We start from the raw sequence: 18,518 nt of genomic DNA, 5'->3' as shown, positions 1-18,518 counted from the left end.
TAATCAAATCCCACACCCCTGGGAGGGGTGGGCGACCCACAAACTGGAGAATAATTATATTGCAAAAGGTTCTCCCATGGGAGTGAGAGTTCTGAGCCCCACGTCAGGCTCCCAGCCTGGGGGTCCATCTTTGGGAAGAGGAGCCCCTAGAGCATTTGGCTTTGAAGGCCAGCAGGGCTTAACTGCAGAAGCGCCACAGGACTGGGGGAACAGAAACGTCACTCTTACAGAGTGCATACAAAGTCTGACGTTCACTGGAACCAAGGGCAAAAGCAGTACCTTCATACTTAGCACATGGAGGGAGGCTCAGAGAGGGCAGGCAGGTTGCTCCAAGTCGCCAGCCAGTGAGCAGCAGAACAGGGTTGGGATCCGAGTCTGTCAGAAGCTGAATCCCATGCCTCACTGCCCTCTACTTCCAATTAAGTGAAAACAGTTATACAACAAATGTCTCTTGTTTACTAACATTGAGCACTCAGTGCAACGCCCACCAGATGCCGGCCACAGACCCAGTCCTCCTCATGTAACAGAATGAATTAGGCAGACCAGGTTTAATGTTCTCGTCAGTTGTTTATTGTTTGTCATTCTAAAGACTAGCACATTTACAGCATACATGGCTTTGAATGAGCTAAGAATATATAAAACAGTAACTATATGTTTATATATATTAATACTGTCCAAAACAAATAAATAAAAGTACCTTAATGCACTAAGCTTGGCAGATACAACTGTGTAGGGACAAAACTGTATTATACAATATTTGTACATTTTTAAAGGAAACCAAAGGCAACTGTGCTGCAGACGCTTTCACAGAATCCATGTCACAGCCGAATTTTCAGCACATCTCAACGTTTCTTTTTAAATGGGAGCCGTATAAGGAACACTTGATGGAACCTCTCTTTTACAGGAACCTGTAAAACTGCCTTCCTTCTGCAACTGCAAACTCAAAGCTCCCGTGTGACCTGAGTAGCTGCGGCCACCACGATGGGCAGCGTGGCCCCCACTCAGCGAGCTTTGTAAAGGTGCGGTGCCGCCTGAGACTGACTATTGCACGGGAGCCAGGGAGTAACGCTCAGGTGGGATACTGAAACCTGAATATTTTCTACGTGATTAGCCAAGTCTAATTAGACTTTTATGGTGATTTATTGTATGAAGCCAAAATTAGGAAAATATTCACATAAAGGTGCCACATGCAAAACCACTAACAGAGGACTCAACATTAGCTATATTCCCTTTTGATAAATGCAGGTAATGCTCTTCAGACCAAAAAAAATAAAAACCTGTAAGTTGTATGAGTAACATTAAAAATACAAGGGAATTTTTTTAAAAGGTAGTGATGTTAAGATGAGTAAAGATGGAAATATATAGATACTAGAAAATTACAAATTAAATGAAATGGTGGAGGGGGAACACTAAATCAGCCATATTGGAAGCTGTCTCTGAAAAGGGATCCACACGGCAAAAGAATCTGACACCAGTTGCTGCCACCTGTGTAGTGGATTTGCTGGACAAGTTTCTCTGCCTCCACAGTGAACCCAGCTATGCGGGGATCAGTGAGCACCAAGTATGCCCAGTTCACACTCACCAGTGGGCGTCAGGAGACAGTAGGCTCTGTGTGCGCACTGACTTCTGAGGAGGAAAGGATCTGGAAGGTAACCTGGTTCCACCCTTACCTGATGCCCACCCTTTGTCCCTGCCAAGGGGTGGTCTTGCCTGTGCTTCAGCTCCCCAGGCCCAGGTTTGTGACATGCTTCCAAGTGGCATTTCTAGAGGAGCCCCAAGAATAACATTTAGAATTTTAGATAAAGGAACTTCCTAAGGGTTCACAAGTCATTAGCATCAGCATCATGAATATGTGCCACATGTATTTCTTTTACAGCCTTTTAAATAACATGTAAACGATGATAAAAACAGAATTGATAAAACATATAAACTAAGAAAAAAACTCTGCTGTGTGCAGATGACTCATCATCATCTTATAATAGATGACCAGACGTAATTTTCTATGAAATTCCTAAGTTTTATGGCGCATTAATCCCTTTCAAAATCTCATTTTAAGAGATATTTCAACTCTCTCAACAGCCATCTTACATAACAGAATGAGTATAGTAACAATTATTGCAAATCTAAAAGACGCTTTCATCAGACATTCAAACATGGTTGTACTGTCTTCTAGAAGACAAAAAAATTGGGAAACCCACCAGAGGACATCTATTTTGAAAATATTTAGGCTTCCACTGTCTCTACGCAAAATCCCCCACTGTTGACTGAGGGGCGTTAGACATAGCACACGCAAGATCCTGACCCAGAGAAGGAGAGCCGCGCCCGGGGGCCGTGGACTAGACACCAGCCGTTAAGACGACAGGAGACGGCTGGCCTCACGTCCTTGAGCAGACACCCTGTTCTCTAAGGGAACTGTGTGGGTGGCTTTGCAAGTGTTGTCTTCTAATAAGTCTTACCTGAGGCTGATTTATCAGCCTTTAGTTCAGTTCCACCTGTGCTGTTACAGGCCGGCTGATGGATCAGAAGCATTTGCCCTGACTGCATGAGATAGCAAGCTTCTTTCCCCAAAACTTCCCTTAACATTTAACATTTAGTAGTCTGCCCAGGATCCAATCATTTAAACTATTATATACTGTTTCACATGGAGCTTTTTAAAAAGTAGACTGTAAATCAATGCTCAATTTTGAGTTACTCAGTAGAAAAATAAGTTAGGTGAGCAGCTGCCTAAGTGGCCATTTTAAAAAGTCTCAGCATTTCAGACGCACCTGGCTTGATTCATACAGGTAACTACTGATACCGTGTGGTTATGGCTGAAGGCTATTTAAATGGGCAGTCGTTACTATCCACACTAGTGAGCCCAACATTACCTGCTCTGGATTCCAACGCAAAAAACATGCTCCATAGACTCGAGTGAAATATTTAAAAAAACACGAAAGTAAAAACCAATCCTTCAGGTCTTCTTGAAGAATTCATATATGACACTAGAGGGTACCCACATTTATTACGTAACAGCTAATTAGAGGAAACCGTGTGTTCATGTTTCAACTTTTCCGTAAGTCCCTTCAGGAGGCCTGTAATGCTTGGGGAAAGCCTTCAGCTGCAGGGAATTAAACGCATATTTGCGACTTCCAACATTCTTCATTGTATTTTCTCTTCGACAACCCTCACTGGGGAAAAAACAAGCACAAGAAATGACAGCAGTAAAAAAGGAAAAAAGAAAAGACTTAAACTCAGATGAAATGAACTGATTATTTTCATAGCATTAAAAAAAAAGGATTAATTTAATGGGTGCCAGACTCATTTATGACAATACACACACGTAAGATGGCTGGTTTCTGAACAAGGCAATTAAGAAGCACAGAGATGGACACGGGCTGTGTGGACTGCGAGGTTTGCATTTCCAAAAGCAGTACTGTATCGAAGTGGAGGACAACCTTTTTTTTTAAGGTAATGGTTTCATGTATTTTGTGTCTGGTTATCTGAGGGGTATATCCTAACTAGCAGTTCAAAGGTTCTGTCACATAGCAAACTCAGTGGAAAAAGTGCTACTCTCACCAAAAGGCTTTAAAAAGCTGCATTTTTCTATATTAGCAACAGCTATTCACCATCTCTAATTCAAAATGCTGATTTTCCTTTCAGAACTCAATATACAGCAAAACCATCTGGCTAAGAAGGCAGCTCTCTCATGCTGTCTCCAGCTAGGAGACAGCTGTCCTGGGTGCACAAGCAGTGCTATGGGCCTGTGCGATGGCTACATGGCTCTTGGTGCTTCTCCAGATGAGCTGCCCTTGTTGTGGTCACCTCTCTCAAGAGTGCCACTGAGCCAGTGAGAGCCGACAGGGGCCCTTCCCTAGAGAACCTGCCACCAGCCTCTTCCCCTGCTGCATTGATCAGGGGTTGTCATGGCAACCCAGTGGGCAAAGCAAATGCTCAACAGGAGGATGAGCCCTCAGGCAGGCCTCACATTCCCAAACGGGAGCCCCAGGGGAGCTCTCTGGGAAATGTTCTGATAGACATCAAATTCATAGGCAAAAGCGATCCTAAATAGGAATGACTTCCTATAGCACAGTTTATAGATTTATATTATTCTAAGACAAGCACTTAAATCAACTAGTTATTAAATTCAGTACAAAATCCCCTTTATGAGATGTAAAATTTGCAGTTACCAAGAAACAGTGATTTAAAAAAAATATTTCGAGTTGTATGAAGACCATTATGTCATGCATTTTAAAAAAATATCAGTGGCAATTGCTCAAGCCTTTTGTAGTGAAAATGACAATCTCATTATCAAGAACATGAAAAATATTTTTGGTAAGACTAATTTTATTCAAAAGATAAACTCGGGTATTTTAGAAAAGTATCCACCTGCTTGTTATTAATTTAGTAACTCAGATATGCTTTCTTGTCACCGGAGCCTCAAAAGTCCTCAGCTAGATGTGTGTCATCTGTGCTGAATGCCTAGGCCATATGAGCAGGGAGCCCCTAGAGTAAGTAAAGATCATGTTGGTCTAACATCCAATAATCAGATAAAAATATTCTATTTAAAGCAGAAGCTATATAGGTTATTCTTTAATCTTTGGAAGCTCTTACATTATCAGACACTTTCAGATTTGGCTTCTCCATTTACAAAGAAATGTACACACTTTTCGAAAACCACCTATCACTAGTAAATGTCAAACTGCTTTGAGGAACAAAGAAGAATAATTTGTGAACTAAGACTTTACCTTTTATTTACATGTTAAAGAGGCTGATTACTGGTTTAGCTGGCTAAATATACTATACGTGAAATTACAGTCAAGATTACATTTTTACGTTAATTTTTAAGTCAGATTGTTTACTTTCCCTCAAATGTTTGAATTTGGTGTGAATTTACAAAATCTAACTAATGAGACTGATCGCACACCAACTCTATCACCCAGTATTTAGACACGCTCCAGCCTGGTGTTTGGGACTGAGGTGTGGAGAGGCAAGGCCTGCTGTGGTAACCGGCATCTCTTGCCTCAGGGACCAGCCTCCGCCCTAAGGTAGAACACTTTCATCCGTCGTAATAGCTGCATAATTTTTAGGAGTCTATAATACATATTGAGATGGTCTTGGATAGATATTTAGAAAAAGAGATTTAATTATTTCAAAGCTACATGATTTTTTTTTTTATTACATCGATACATTATTTCAAAGACATCTATTTTTTAAATAAAACAGAATTGAAACCTTAGATGGCAACTAATTTTAGTGGCAGCTCTGTTTTTTCCTCCCTTGGAGGGGATCTTCCCCTTTAGAACTCATTGGACACCTGAGTGTCTTGGTGATCTGAACACCCAGAGTCGCTTGTGCTGCCACTGCCTCAGCGCTAGCGTTAGCTCAGAAGCAACCTGAAAACCCTCACCAAGTGTCAGCGACTTCCCTTTCTTGAATCATCGCCCCATCTTTGTTTTATCCTGCCGTTTTCTTACTGAAGCAGAGAAAAGATTTCAAATATATATTTAGCCTGATTTTGTAAGGCCTTAGTGACATTAAAACTCAACTCAAAGGCACATTGAGCTTTCTTTCTCAGATATTCTAAAGAACCACCACCACCACCACCCACAGCCTCGGCTGATCTTGTGGTGTCCTGTCTCCATCTCACCTCCTGACTGCAGAGTTAGAATCTACTGCCTTCTGACTGGTCCCTGAAGAGAAAAACCAAGAATCTTAGCCTGTCTCCTTCCATCCATTTCTCTTGTCTTAGCAGCCAAGTCTACAGGGGGCAGGACGGCCTGGCGGGCACCACAGCAGCCGGGGGCAGACAGCTCGGGGCAGGCCGTGGTACCCATGAGGCGCCTCAGGGGAGCTTGTCTAGTTGGCCGCGGCCCCCATTTGCTGGGCGGTGGGACCCAGGAAGAGAAGGGGGCGCTGTGTAGTCAGAAGGGCCTCCCTCATCTGTGCACAGTGTCTGCCGGCCTGGAGGAGAGCACAGTACATGTCACCCCAGGGGCAGCAGGAGTGCTTTACCCAGAGCAGGACTGATTGCTGTGGAACATGAACCCTGGGCCTTGCCTGCCTTCTTTCCAATAAGGCAACAAGATGGTCCCAGGAAGTTGACTTGTACACCTTGATGTGGAGGAGGACAAGTGGTGGACACACCTCTCCAACAAGAGTCACAGGCTGGCAGGACCTCACCTGTGATGAGTGTCAGGTTGCTGCAACCTAATACCACCATTCACTTGGCATTTGGAGAGACTCCCTCCTGAAGGATGTCAGGAGCTGTGCCACAGAGCACCTGCCTCACTTATTCTAGAAAAGACAGAGTGACCACATTGCACTTGTGAGGACAGTGGACTCAGCTGCCCTAGGCTCCTGCAGTGCTCAGGACTAGGGCACCCTTTCATCTTAGAATTTAAAGTCTGTGTCTGCCATCTGTCACCCACTGCTTCTACAGTCATAACTGCCTCTGCAATTCCCAGAACCCAAACTCAGATCTGAGGCCAAACCAGAGAAACCCCAGAGTAACTTCTGGAAGTCTGGGGGAGGGAATGGAGAGGCCAGATTTTGTGGTGGACTGGGTTTGTGTGTATGCCTGGGTATAAAGTTTCTGGAAAAGCCAGCTTCTCTAAATTCACTCCAGTGTTTCTAGAGTGGTGAAAAGAAATCCACTTCCATAAAATGCAGCGTATGGGGAAGACAGCTGGAGGCCAAAACAGAAGCACAACGTAATCTGAGCCGAAAAACAGAGAAGCCACCGCCCATTTCTTACGCAGGATCTGTGGGCTTTCCCAGTCATCTACTCTATTGCTTTCAGAGGTGTCTGGTCACCCTCTTTCCACATGGGACTGTTAAGGTTACAAATCCTCCCATGTTACAGACACTGCAATGTTAAAATTACGAGTGATAAGAACAGAAACCAGTGACCTTTTCTCTCTCACACTTCCATCTGGTACAACTGCCCAAAAGTTAGGCTTCATTTTTTGGTAAATTTTGATTTTTTTTTCCTCGTAATTAACCATACTTGATTTGTAAGAGAGAGAAGATATCTGGACTTGAATCTGGAATTAAAGATGCAAGGTTTTTTTTTTAATGAAAAATGCTATTTCAAGAAAAATAAATGTATCTAACTTTAACAGCCTTTTGTTACTATATGCATTAATTCCTGGATCAGTTTAATGACCATTAAAGATTTAAAAGAGTAATTCTAAAGTCACATGCAATATGTTATTCTGTGTGCCTGATTTGATACAATGAGCTACCATCTTCACGGCTTTGTGTCACCCCAACTTGGAAATAACATAAGCAAGGAAATGTTATGATTCTGCAAACTGTTTGCTACTGTAATATCAGGGACTACGCTTTGAAATGAAAGCAGAAAGTACATGTCCTATTAGATAGGTTTATCTAGATGAGCCAGTTAGAAAGCATCTACCCTTTTCTTTTCATTTCTGTTCAAAAGGAAAGGAAAGGTGAGCAGTACATTTTTTAAAGAATAGTATCAAATATACAAATTCTTTTCTGACAGAATTCCTCTCTCTAGGAAACAGGGCACAGGAGATATACAGGTAATAAATAGTTTTACATCAGATGGTAAGAGATTTGGTACAAGTAATTCCAGGCCAGTTAAACAAAGCAGTAACAGGGCTCTGTAAGAACATGTTACAAGCACTGAAAACTCTACAGAATTTAAATGAACACGTCCTCTTGTGAAATAATTTGGCAGGTATTTACAGTTCAGAACAACAAAATGTCAAACTGTAAGGCATGAAATATTTCTCGGCAGACCATGCTCCGGCACATCCCTTCTGTCCAGTTAGGTACCCGGTGGCTGGACATGTTCTGGCACTTTTGTTTTTCTTGTGACATTAATTTCTCATAATGATATTTATTTGCAACGCAATTTGGCCACCAGGTATGCTATGCTTAGAAAGAGCCACACAATCAGTAAATTGGGGCTCAGAGCTAGCAAAGGGATGGAACAGAGGAGGCTGGGGTCTAGTCTTAAGTCTCGGATGGGCACCAGGCCGCTCAAGTTCTTCTGGGTGACTACCTCCCGTGTTCCAATGCTGTGAAAAGGAAGAAGGTTGGGAGAAAGGAAAAGAAAAAGGGAAAGAAAATAAAGAAAAAGGAGAGACACATGCAATGGATTTTTTTCAAAAGTATGGAGGAAAAAAAGAACCAAAAGATAAGGTTAAAAAAAAAATGGAATGAAGGCACAACAGAAAGAAAAGATGATATGTAGGAAAGGGTGTGAAAGGGATACCAAAACAAAACGAGCACAGTTACAAGAAAAAAAGGAGAGAAAGAGAAGTGAAAATAAGAAAAAAATACTGTAATCTACTGAAAACAAACATGTGTAGGCTGACTAAATGGTTTTCCATGTTCACTCCCTCAGCTGCCAAGCACACGCCATGCTGCCCTGCCATGCGTACACATGCGGCCCAGACGTGGACTCCAAAAGCAGGCTGAACATGAAGAACCATTGGGGCGTTTGACCTTCTCACAGATACCTGAGTGGCGGCTGGTGCAACTTACTTAGCCAAAGCTGCCTCCTGATTAAACACTCAGACAATAACTGTTTCCCTCAAGTATCAACTGGAGGCAGAGTCCTCACAGGGCTCACCTTGGCTTTCAGGCTGAGCAGCGGCAGGGTGTGAGCTACCGTTTTGAGTCATTGTTCTACGAGATGGAATCTACCAAGAATGGAATCCAGCCCAGCTCATTGGAAATTTTGGGTTTGTCCCCTTTGATGCTACGGAAGAAATGTACAGAGGTGAGGTTCCCGGAGAAGCCTGGATGTCCTGGATGTGTCATCCTCACAGGGGACACTCCTTGTGCTGTGAGCACTGATGGTCGCGTCCCCGGCCAGGGCAGTCTCAGAAGCCACTTTGGCTACTTAGCAAGGCCCACTCTATGTTTCAGCTCCTGCACTGGGGACGGAGGGGCACCACCAACAGGGAGCTGGAAAAGCCAAGCGTGCACATCTCTTCCCAGCTCCCTGGTCCATGGTGTCACTCAGCAGCCTGAAACAGGCTGTGGTGGGAGTGTTTATGCCACAGAAATTGGCAAACAAGATTTTGTTTTTTGGGTTTTTTTTTGGAGAGAGAGCTGACTGTCAAACACTTGCTAGCTCAGCACTGGCCACTGCTCACCCTGGGCCTCCAGGACACAGACAGCCTGAGTGTCAGCTTTGCCCCCCACCCAGCCCACCTGCCCCACCCCACCCTGCTGCCTGCATGCTCTGCTTTTCCATCCGGTAAGATGCAAGCAAGAAAGCAAGAGAACCACTGGAGGGTGTGGCCAAGTCTCCTGCCGCCTCCCTAGGGCTCCAGGCTGACTCACAGGTCCTGGCCACACCACAGCTAGAAACACCGGCTACCAGCCAGCCACCTTGGGCCTGCAGCCTACGAACAGATAAATCTTCCCCACATGGAATAACCCAGAAAACAGAGCATTCAGGGCTGCCAGTGTCACATGGAAACAAATGCACGTGGCCAGAGCCTACGAGGCCAGGTGGACAAGGGGGCGGCAAGCACGGTGCCCAGGGCTGGTGCTGCGAGCGTCCTGGGGGCAGCAGAGGCGAGATGGCATCGACCTTTGCTTTTGTTTTTAGTAACTTCTTAAACGACTAGTAAGGTAACACATGTTCACTGCACTGGTTTTAGAAAATTTGGAGAAACAAACTTTTAAAAAGACATCCATGATTGGAGGCAGATGGGGGTTTTAGAGAAGCAGAGGGAGGCCAGGGGAATGATGCCTGATCCCACGGGAGGAGGCTCCTTCCCTACTCAGGACCTCGGGGTCCCTGCCTGTAATGTAAGAAAACAAGGCCAACTTCCCAGACTCGGAAGCGCTCAGAATAGTGGCAGGAATGATGACCCACAGGGCGCGCGAGCAAGCCCTCGGGACACTGGGTGGGAGTGTGACTGGTATGGGAGCAGTCTGTCAGTTTGTATCAAAAGCCTCACAAAGGTGTACACTTTTTAACCTAAAGAATCAACAGGGCAGATGTGGGTAGGAGAAAACACAAGGGTATTCACTGTACCTTTGTTTAAAGTGCTGACACACTGTATACAGCTTAAATATTCAACTACAGCAAATGGGATAAATTATGGTGTGCTAAAAATAAGCTCTCATTTATTAACCTGAAAAAATGCTCACAAGACAGTTAAGTGAGAACAGTCAGCTACAACACTGGGCAGAATTACACATATAACTGCATGTGTTTGTGCATGTGTCTTGTGTATTATTCAGGGACTGGTTAAGTTAACCGAGGTGTGGATTAACCACACTCACATTCACATGCATGTACGTGTGCATCTGCCTCTGAGAGAGCACGAAGCCAGACGTCAGCACTGTTCCTTGTAGGGGCGGGAATACGAAGGGCTGTTCTGTGGGACGTGGGTGGATGTGAGAATCTCCGCGGTAGGGGCTTATCTGTATTTTCTAATTTTCCTGCAAGGAATATCAATCACCCATGTGATAAAAGTTGTAAGAGTGCTTTGGGTGTTGTAAGCTGTCCCAGTTCCTCTGTGCACGTGTGGGTAACGGCCCACACAGCCCCTGGGCAGGCTCAGGCCAGCAGATGGGGCCACCCATGTGTCTCTCTAAGAAGCCACTTGCTCCCTGGCCTCCCGAGACCTTTGTGCTCAGACGCAGTCAGAATGAACTCCTGTTTTCATCAAATGTGTGCAAGAAGCCAAGACTGGATGCAGGACTGGATAGAGCGGTATCAATTGTACACCTGACTCGGGCCTGGTCCACTGAATGGACCTGATCCTAATATTTGCTCCGACAACTACAGGTGTGCCCCCTCCATTTTTCTCGTTTCCTTGCTGGCGGAGGTCTGTGTCTCACCAGAGCAGTCCTTCCCACCACCTCGCAGCTGATGGCACCAGGGACACCGAGCCCCCACTGCCTCCCTGGGGCTGAGGCAGGGAGAGTGTGAACTTTCTAAAAGTGCATCAGTAGGTGGCCCTTGAGGTCACGAGGTTTGGGCGAACTTGGAAAGACCAAACAGGACAAAACGGTTCCATTTTTACAAAACACTATGGTCAAAAGGCAGGCGCTCAGGCATCACTTTTGTGCATGATTGTGAGAAGGTCAAACGGCAGAGACATACAGAAAGGATAAGAGAATTGAACGCTTTAAAGAATTTGGTGAGAGGACAAATGGTACAGAACATTCAGTAGAAGTGCCTTGGAAACGAGACTTGAACAGCATTGGTGGCGACATGGAAGAAGACAGGAAGAGCGGGTTCTTATCCTTTCTTTTGGTATGTGAGGTGAGGGCTCCCCAGCAGTGCTGGAAACAAGGCATCGCTCGACAGCAGACAGAGTTTTAGTCCCAGGGTTCATTCTGCAAACACGCCTGCTGCCTCAGAACCAGAACATCATTAGGGCGAGGTGGCCACGGCACAGGGACAGGGGCGGGGCTCCTGCTCTGCCAGGAAACACTCACTGGACACTTGGCTCATGAAAGCAAACCCAGCCCACCGCTGGGAGAAGCGGAGCCAACTGGCGCAGCCTGCGGACCCACGGCCTCCCCTCGGTTTGAAAGGAGGTCAACGCGCGCTGGGAACAGCCGGGGGCTGCTGGGACTCCCGGGCCCTGAATCACACCCACAGCGAGGTGAGTGGGCAGGGACACTGGGCGCCGAAGGTCCGCCTCGGCTCGCCCAGTTCAGTGCAGTCCCGCTCACATACCCCGCCGGCTTTTTTCCCGACTCAAAAGAGAATGACGTGACGTGCCAGGAGTTTGACTTTGCAGACGCGGAATAATTTTCCAAAGTCAAACCAGAGCGCGGCGGCCGGCGGGGGTACTCACCTGCGCATGCACTCCAGGGCCTGCGTGAAGACCTGCGGGGCCATGCCGTGCTCGTGCTGCAGGATCAGGCACTGCTCCAGCGTCACCGACATCGCTGTGCGGTCCTTGGCGCTCTTGCAGCTGGTGAACCGGACCCCATTGAGACGGCGGCAGATCTGCCAACGGAAGAGCAGGCTTTGCTTCGAGGGAAGCGGGAGAGAGGCTCTGGAGGCGCAGGTGGCAATCGCTCGACCCCCAGGCCTGGCCTCAGCTCCACTCCTGCCGGAGCGGGTCACGGAAACAGGTCACCTTCCAGGGCTGCCTCCCGGGGGCCTTTCCCACAGGACGCTGCTGCCTCCCGGAGGCCCCACTGTCTGCTCGGAGGAGATCGGAGCAGCTCCCAGGTTGCCCAGCCCACCGTGTCTCTAGGCCTTTCTGGAAGTTACAGCACAGACCCACTGGTCTCTGTGCTCCTCCCCGTCAGCACAGGCGGGAATGGCTCAGCAGACCCACTTCCCTGTGGCCACCTCCTGCCCACCAGGCTCCCTTCCAGCTCGACCAGGGGCCCTGGCCCAGGACTAGGTGCCAGTGCACCTCCCCCTCCCAAGTGAGGGCAGCCCCCTGCCTCAGGGTACCTCCTCTCCCCATGGAGGGACATCAGGGAGCACCTGCTCTGCACCACTAGGAACAGTCCTAGGCACGCAGCCCCCAATCTCCCCCAAATCCAGAAAGCCCTGGAGCAAAAGACTTTTTTGTTTTTTTGGTAGTTTGTGGCAACCTCATTTGGCAGTATGACCAGCTCTGAGTGGATAATAATTTTTATTTATCCAATTTTGTATACATATTCATACTTTTCAATAAGACAATATTCAGGAGTTTGGTTCCAGAATGCTGCAGTAGGCCCCCCGGGGACATGAAATCACCCACATGTACCGTGTTACACACAGGTGATGTGCACCCTGTCACACGGCTGTGCACCAACCATATACCGTATCACCTTTCTGAAATACGGAACCCTCTGAATTCTAAAACACCTGCCCAGGAGAGCTTCAGATAAGGGTCTGTGGACCCATACGAGATGCCGGACTGTGAGAACAACACGGGTATCTCATGAAGAACCATGTAAGCTAATGCCAGCAGGCTCCCTGACCTGCTGTTCTCAGAAAAACACCAGAGGCGCTGCAGGCTGCCCTGTAGATGGCACTGCACCTGCTCTTCGGACCAAGAGACCTCAGCTGAGACCACATGGCCACTGCCCGGGATGCCACTCAACAGAGGGCACAGTGTGGTCCTAAGCACTGTGTCTAGAGAAGGACAAAACGGAAAAGACCCAAACAAGTTCAGCCAAGACCATCAGGAGGAAGATGGGCATCTTTTGAGAACAGACCAAAAATTGTTTAAAAGAAAAACAAAAATAAAAAACCTCTAAGCAGCCCCTGAGCTAGGTGAAGAGTGAATTAATCCAAATTTGTAAAATCATAACTGATGAAGTGAGGGTGAATGTGGACGTGCTTGCTAAATCCCTCAGGCTGGAGAGTTCATGACCCAGATACGTGGCATAAGCCAGAACTACACACAGGGTCAAAGAAATTTACATTTATACATGGTGGATCCAGAGCTCCATGAGGTTCTGCAAGGTGCAGCAGGGTGGCCAGAGGTGCGTCCTTGCCTAAGAGGGCAGCCAGCAGCACCAGCCTCTGGTGATGGGGAGGCTATCAGCCACTCCGAGGTGCTGGCGTGAAATGAGGGGTCAGGCCTGACTAATACTATTCCACCTCTGTGTTTGAGTCCCAGTGTGGACACGTCCCCTCACCAGGGGTGAGTGAATGTCGAGCTAGGAAACTGCTCTGATACCCAGGCTCAGAGCAGGAACTTGGAATTCCACAAATTCGTGAGAAAATATCTGAAGTATAAGGGGTTCATTTCAGGGGAAATGAGGAGATCCGAGCAGCAGTGTACTAGAAATATTGCTTAGAGAGATGGCAGAGGTCCCCTCGGTCTCCCTTTGAACCTATTAAAAGATGCAGCAGGCCGTGAGCTCTCGCTGGTATCGACTGTGTGGGCTTCTGAAGGAGACAACTGTCATCAGCCTGGTTATTCCATGCTCAGGGGGTAGATTCTGTGTCAAGCTGATCACAATTCAGGCAGCCCTCACGTAAGGACCTCACGGGCAACTCTCAGCATCTCCCCGAGTTTGGGAACACATTCAGGGATTCTCTTCTGTCCTGATGGAGAAATCTGTCTCTACACTCTTGGCTGAGATTTTAATTTGTTGTTGTTGTTATTATTTTTAACTTTTCCCTCACTACAGCAAGTACCTCGGCAGCTTGCCAGAGAATGTCGACGTTCTTGTTCTTCCTGGCATGCACGTTCTGCCCCAGGAACCGCAGCAGCTCCGGCAGGCACGTCTGGCTCCGAGAGCGAGGCAGGCCTGGAAGAGAGATGGGGTCACGGAGCTGGGGCCGCTCTGGGCCCTCAGCCCACGGCAGCCAGCGCGGCCCGAAATGGCCGAAGGACGGGTCCCGGCCAGAGCCAGAGGTCAGTGTGGCCGAAGCCAGAAGCGAGGCCTGTGTTCGGGGACTGGGCCTGGTCGCCAGCACAGTGAGCACTTCGTTACTTTCACTGCCACTTCAGTGCCACCTGCAAAGGGCAACCACCTGGCCTCCTTTCAGCTCTTTTGAGGCGCTGGAGGGGGAGCGAGAATCACTGAGAACGGGAGGGAGTGAGGGAACTGTGTCACGTCTTCGCAGCCAGGGCTGGAGGAGGTGACACTGAGTGGCTGCCATCCTTGGGGGACGTGGGGAGGGCAGCCTCCTCCACCACGACAGTGTCCAGGCCCCTCCAGCAGGAAGATCAGTCAGGTCACCTCACCTCGGAAGCCTGGGGTTTGCAAACACCAGCACCTCCAGAGAAGAGGAGAAGAGCCGCGAGGTCCCCTCTATGGAAGACAGCCAGGGGCCTGAATCTGCAAATCACAGCCAACTGTGGGAGCCAAGCGCACATCCATTTTCACCACACAGCCTGCCGGTGCACACGGGATCCCACGCCAACCGCTGCATGCTGCTGCCCGGTGCCCGGCACCACGCTGCGCAGGGGACCAGGGCGGAGGGGCTCCGTGTGTGACGGGCTGCGGGAGCCCAGAAGCCGAGAGCCAGAGACCAGCATCCTGGAGGAGATGCGCGACCTGACCTCCGCCCCAATTAGCGAACAGCTGACACTGAAGCCCCAGCAGACTTGGGGGTGCTCGCTGGTAGGACCAGAACGTCTCCTGGGCTGCGGGCCACGTGGACTGAGGTGCCCCTGGCACCCTGGGTCCCGGGCAGGGCTGCTGGCTTCTGCTCCTGCAGGCCTCGCCCTTCCCAGGCCTTTACCCCCGGGGCCACTTCATGTCTCCCGGGGCCTCACCTCACTGGAGACTGCCGCCCTCCAAAATGTTGAGCACAGGTCTCCTCACCAGAGCCTCGGTCCCTCCTCCCTTCTCACTGGCAGGGGGCTGGCCCTGCACACACTCCCGTCCCTTCGTTCCAAGCCCCGGCGGCCGGCACCATCCCCGCCCCCAGAGCAGTCAGGAGGCAGGTGTTGGCCGCAGGCAGCCTGGCCTGACCCGGACTCCTCAGGGCACCCACCCTCCATGGCTCAGTGTCCCCGTATGTCAAGCGGGTATGACCCCAGGCCCACCTCCCAAGGCTGCTGTGGGATCTGTTAGATAATTCATGGAACGCGTGTGGAAGGCCTGGCACGTGCAGCGACTTGACAGATTTGTCACGGTCACTATGATCGCTGTGGGAGACCGTGAGGATGGCTCAGTATCTGGGATCCCGAGAGCCCAGGTGCCATGACCTTCAGCTGAGTCCTCAGAAAAACCTTCTACTGACCTCTTAAACATCATCACTTTTGAGCCTGGCCGCAGCACACGAGGATCACACAGGGAGCTTCTAAACCTCCCGATTCCCAGGGCTGAGCCCCCAGCAACAGGATTTTTCCAGGCTCCCCAGTGAATTCCTGCATGTGGTCAGGGTGAGAGCCTTGACGGCTCCAACAGCATCCATCCCACGCCTCCTTCACGGCCACCAAGGCCCCAGTGCTGGGCTCACTCCCTCAGTTCACAGGGAAACTGAGGCCCCCGCCTGAGTTCCTGTATCTCCTGCGCCCACACCACAGCCCCCACTCCCTGCCTCCCGTCCCCTCCCCCGCTCACGGGTGCGTCCTGACCTGGCCCTCTAGGATCTCCAGTCCTGCCGTCCTCTGGCATCTTGCAGGCCCACTTTTCTAGCCCCTTCACTCAGGCCTTTAAGGCTCTTCCATCTCTTAGTGCTCCAGGTGTATTTTCTGCCTCCTCACGTCCCAGCTCTCAGTCCCTGCCAGCCTCCGGCCACTCACAGCACCGTTTGTCACCCACCCGCCCTGCCGCAGCCTCGCCACGTGGAGACTGAGAGATGCCCCTTAGACACCAGCAGGGCCCCTCGGCTCTCCGCCCGCCTGGCCCAGCCTCCACGCGTGCCCCTCCCCAAGGTCTGTCCTCAGCCCCTTCCTGTCTTACAAGGTGACCTCAGGCATGAAAGCAGCCGACCACAGTGGTGACAGGACAGGAAGCAGGGAGGGTCAGCAGCGGCATCCGGAAGGTCGCTAAGCAAACCTCAAACCCCACCAAGGGACAAAAGGCAGCGGGTGAGACCTGCCATAGTGAAGAAATACTTACAATCCTCAGGCAAAACTTCCTTAAACTGCTCGAAGTAGGAATTTAACCGCACCAGACTTTCCACGTTGATAACTTCTTGTAAAGATGTGTCGCCAAACCTTCGGAGGTCACAAGGGGACAAGGTTAGTTGTCTACTGGCACTTTCTTCTAGCACCACGGTGACTGTATTAAAGGTAACAATGTCGATTCTCTCAATCCTTACAGTGCACATCTAACTTCTAAACCACCTTCCTCCCCCCAAGCTTAAGGTTGTCTCTCCCATGTTGGTGACACGTCTCAATACCTTTCATTAGCAGGAACCCTGCATGACCTGTGACAAGGCGCCTGAGACACAGCTAGGCCCTTGGGCGGCCCGGCCACCCCGCTTAGCTGCTCAGCCTCAGGGCCCCGACCGCCCACCCTGGAGGTGCCCGGGAGCGGGGCCGGCGGTGGGGCTGTGGCTGGGGAGTCAGGAAGTCCCGGCCTTGAATGTGAAGTCACCCCGCTGCTAAAAGACCAGACCCGATCAGCTGTTCCTGCTGGACAGAGCGCACGGCCCCAGCCCTCCCCTCACGGCACAGCAGCCAGGCCTGTAGGGAGCAGGGAGGAAAGCCACCCACGAGGAAGGCACAAGTGCTCATCAAATATGCAGCCCTAGAGTCCAAGGCCTGGACGCCTGTCCCTTCCACCACTTCCCACCCAGTGACCTCCATGCACATCAGCCTCTTCATGGTCCCAGGTCATCCCTTGGGGGCAGGACCCCTCCTGTGGGTCCACAACAGCCTGACCAACCCTGATGCCCACAATGGCTTTTCCTCCAGGCACCTGCTCCCTCAGGGTTGCCATGGGACACAGGTGAGCAGGGCTTGTTTAGGAGCAGGCGAGCAAGCAGAGCACAGACCCTGCTCCCCACGACCCCCACCCATTGCCTGGCCGTGTGCTCACTCTGGTCTGGCCTGGCCTCAACCCTTTGCAGAAACCCTTCCAGAAGTACCTTTTCCAGAAACCACTCCCGCAGTCAGGAACAGCAGCTGCCAGACGCAGGGAACATTATCTCCTCCGGAGGACACCTCCCTGCCGGGGGCCCCGACGCGGCCCACTCTCCCTGCAGTGGGGGCCTTGGCTCTGCCCACACCTTCCAGGTCTCTGCTTCCTGAGCTGGTGCCCTCAGCCAAAGGCCAGCTCTCTAACTGCCTCCAGAGCAACCCTCCTCCCGCTTAGGACCAGCCACTCACCACCCACCTGGAGGCCTGCTCTGTTCCTTTCCTCGCCGCCTCTCACACCCACCCTGCTGAAGACCACGTCTCACCTCTCCAGTCTGTCCTTTCCCATCTGCACTGCCTGGCCTGATCCAGGCAGGTCACTGCCTCTGGCTGGGACTCTTCCTGATAACCTCCTCATCACATCTGACCCCTCACATCTTCCCAGCACATGGCCAGCAGGTGACCTCTTTCAAATGTGAATCTGATTGTGTCCTGTCCCACTGAAAGGTCTCTGACCACATAGGGAGGACCCTACACCCAGGGGTCAAAGGACACTGACCACTGGGCTCAAAAGGCCTAAGAGGAACATGGCTTATCATCCTGGAGACCAAATGTCCTTAACAGCAAGTACTTTATCTTTTAATTCTAAAACACATATCACATGCATATAATGATGTAACAGAAAAGATTTTCATGTACCAGTAGAAGGCAGAGGCTACACACACCCAACCCCCTCCTCCTCTCCAACACACATGCACGCGTGTGCGCTTGCATGCGTGGGCACGTGTGACTCTTCCCTACTGCCTGGCAGGTGACCCTGGACGAGTTTACAAGGCACAGGACTTTAGGATCAAGGCATAGCTCTCTGCCTGGCATACAGCCTCTCCAACCTCACCCCTGCCTGCGACCTGAGCCTCTGACCGGATGTGGTTTCTCCCCACCTGCCTCTGCTCAGGCTTCTTGGCCTGCGATACCAGGTCTCTCCTCTACCGCCTCATATGACCAACTCCTACTTACTCTACAAAACCTACTTCCAGGAAGCCCTCCCAGACCTCACGAGGGCCCCTATTCCCCGCGTTTATCTTCATC

General features: G+C 50.0%; 1 protein-coding gene across 6 annotated transcripts in view; it reads right to left on the bottom strand.

Annotated features, from left to right (window-relative positions):
* Window positions 1-553: 553 nt before the first annotated feature.
* INPP4A (inositol polyphosphate-4-phosphatase type I A) overlaps window positions 554-18,518 on the bottom strand; it is a 123,626-nt gene continuing 105,661 nt past the window's right edge. For 3 of the 6 annotated variants that reach the window (XM_057740799.1, XM_057740800.1, XM_057740801.1), the window contains 4 exons: window positions 16,468-16,565; window positions 14,087-14,199; window positions 11,790-11,944; window positions 554-3,167 (listed from right to left, as the gene is read on the bottom strand). In XM_057740799.1, coding sequence (XP_057596782.1) covers window positions 3,035-3,167; window positions 11,790-11,944; window positions 14,087-14,199; window positions 16,468-16,565 — 499 coding nt within the window. In that variant the 3' untranslated portion in view covers window positions 554-3,034. Of the gene's footprint in view, window positions 3,168-9,286; window positions 11,338-11,789; window positions 11,945-14,086; window positions 14,200-16,467; window positions 16,566-18,518 lie in introns of those variants that run through there. The other 3 variants (XM_057740796.1, XM_057740794.1, XM_057740795.1) reach the window with 3 other exon arrangements.

Source organism: Hippopotamus amphibius, chromosome 7 (assembly GCF_030028045.1).
Source record: "Hippopotamus amphibius kiboko isolate mHipAmp2 chromosome 7, mHipAmp2.hap2, whole genome shotgun sequence".
Lineage (NCBI taxonomy): Eukaryota > Metazoa > Chordata > Mammalia > Artiodactyla > Hippopotamidae > Hippopotamus > Hippopotamus amphibius.
This window is presented reverse-complemented; position numbering and strand designations above follow the sequence as displayed.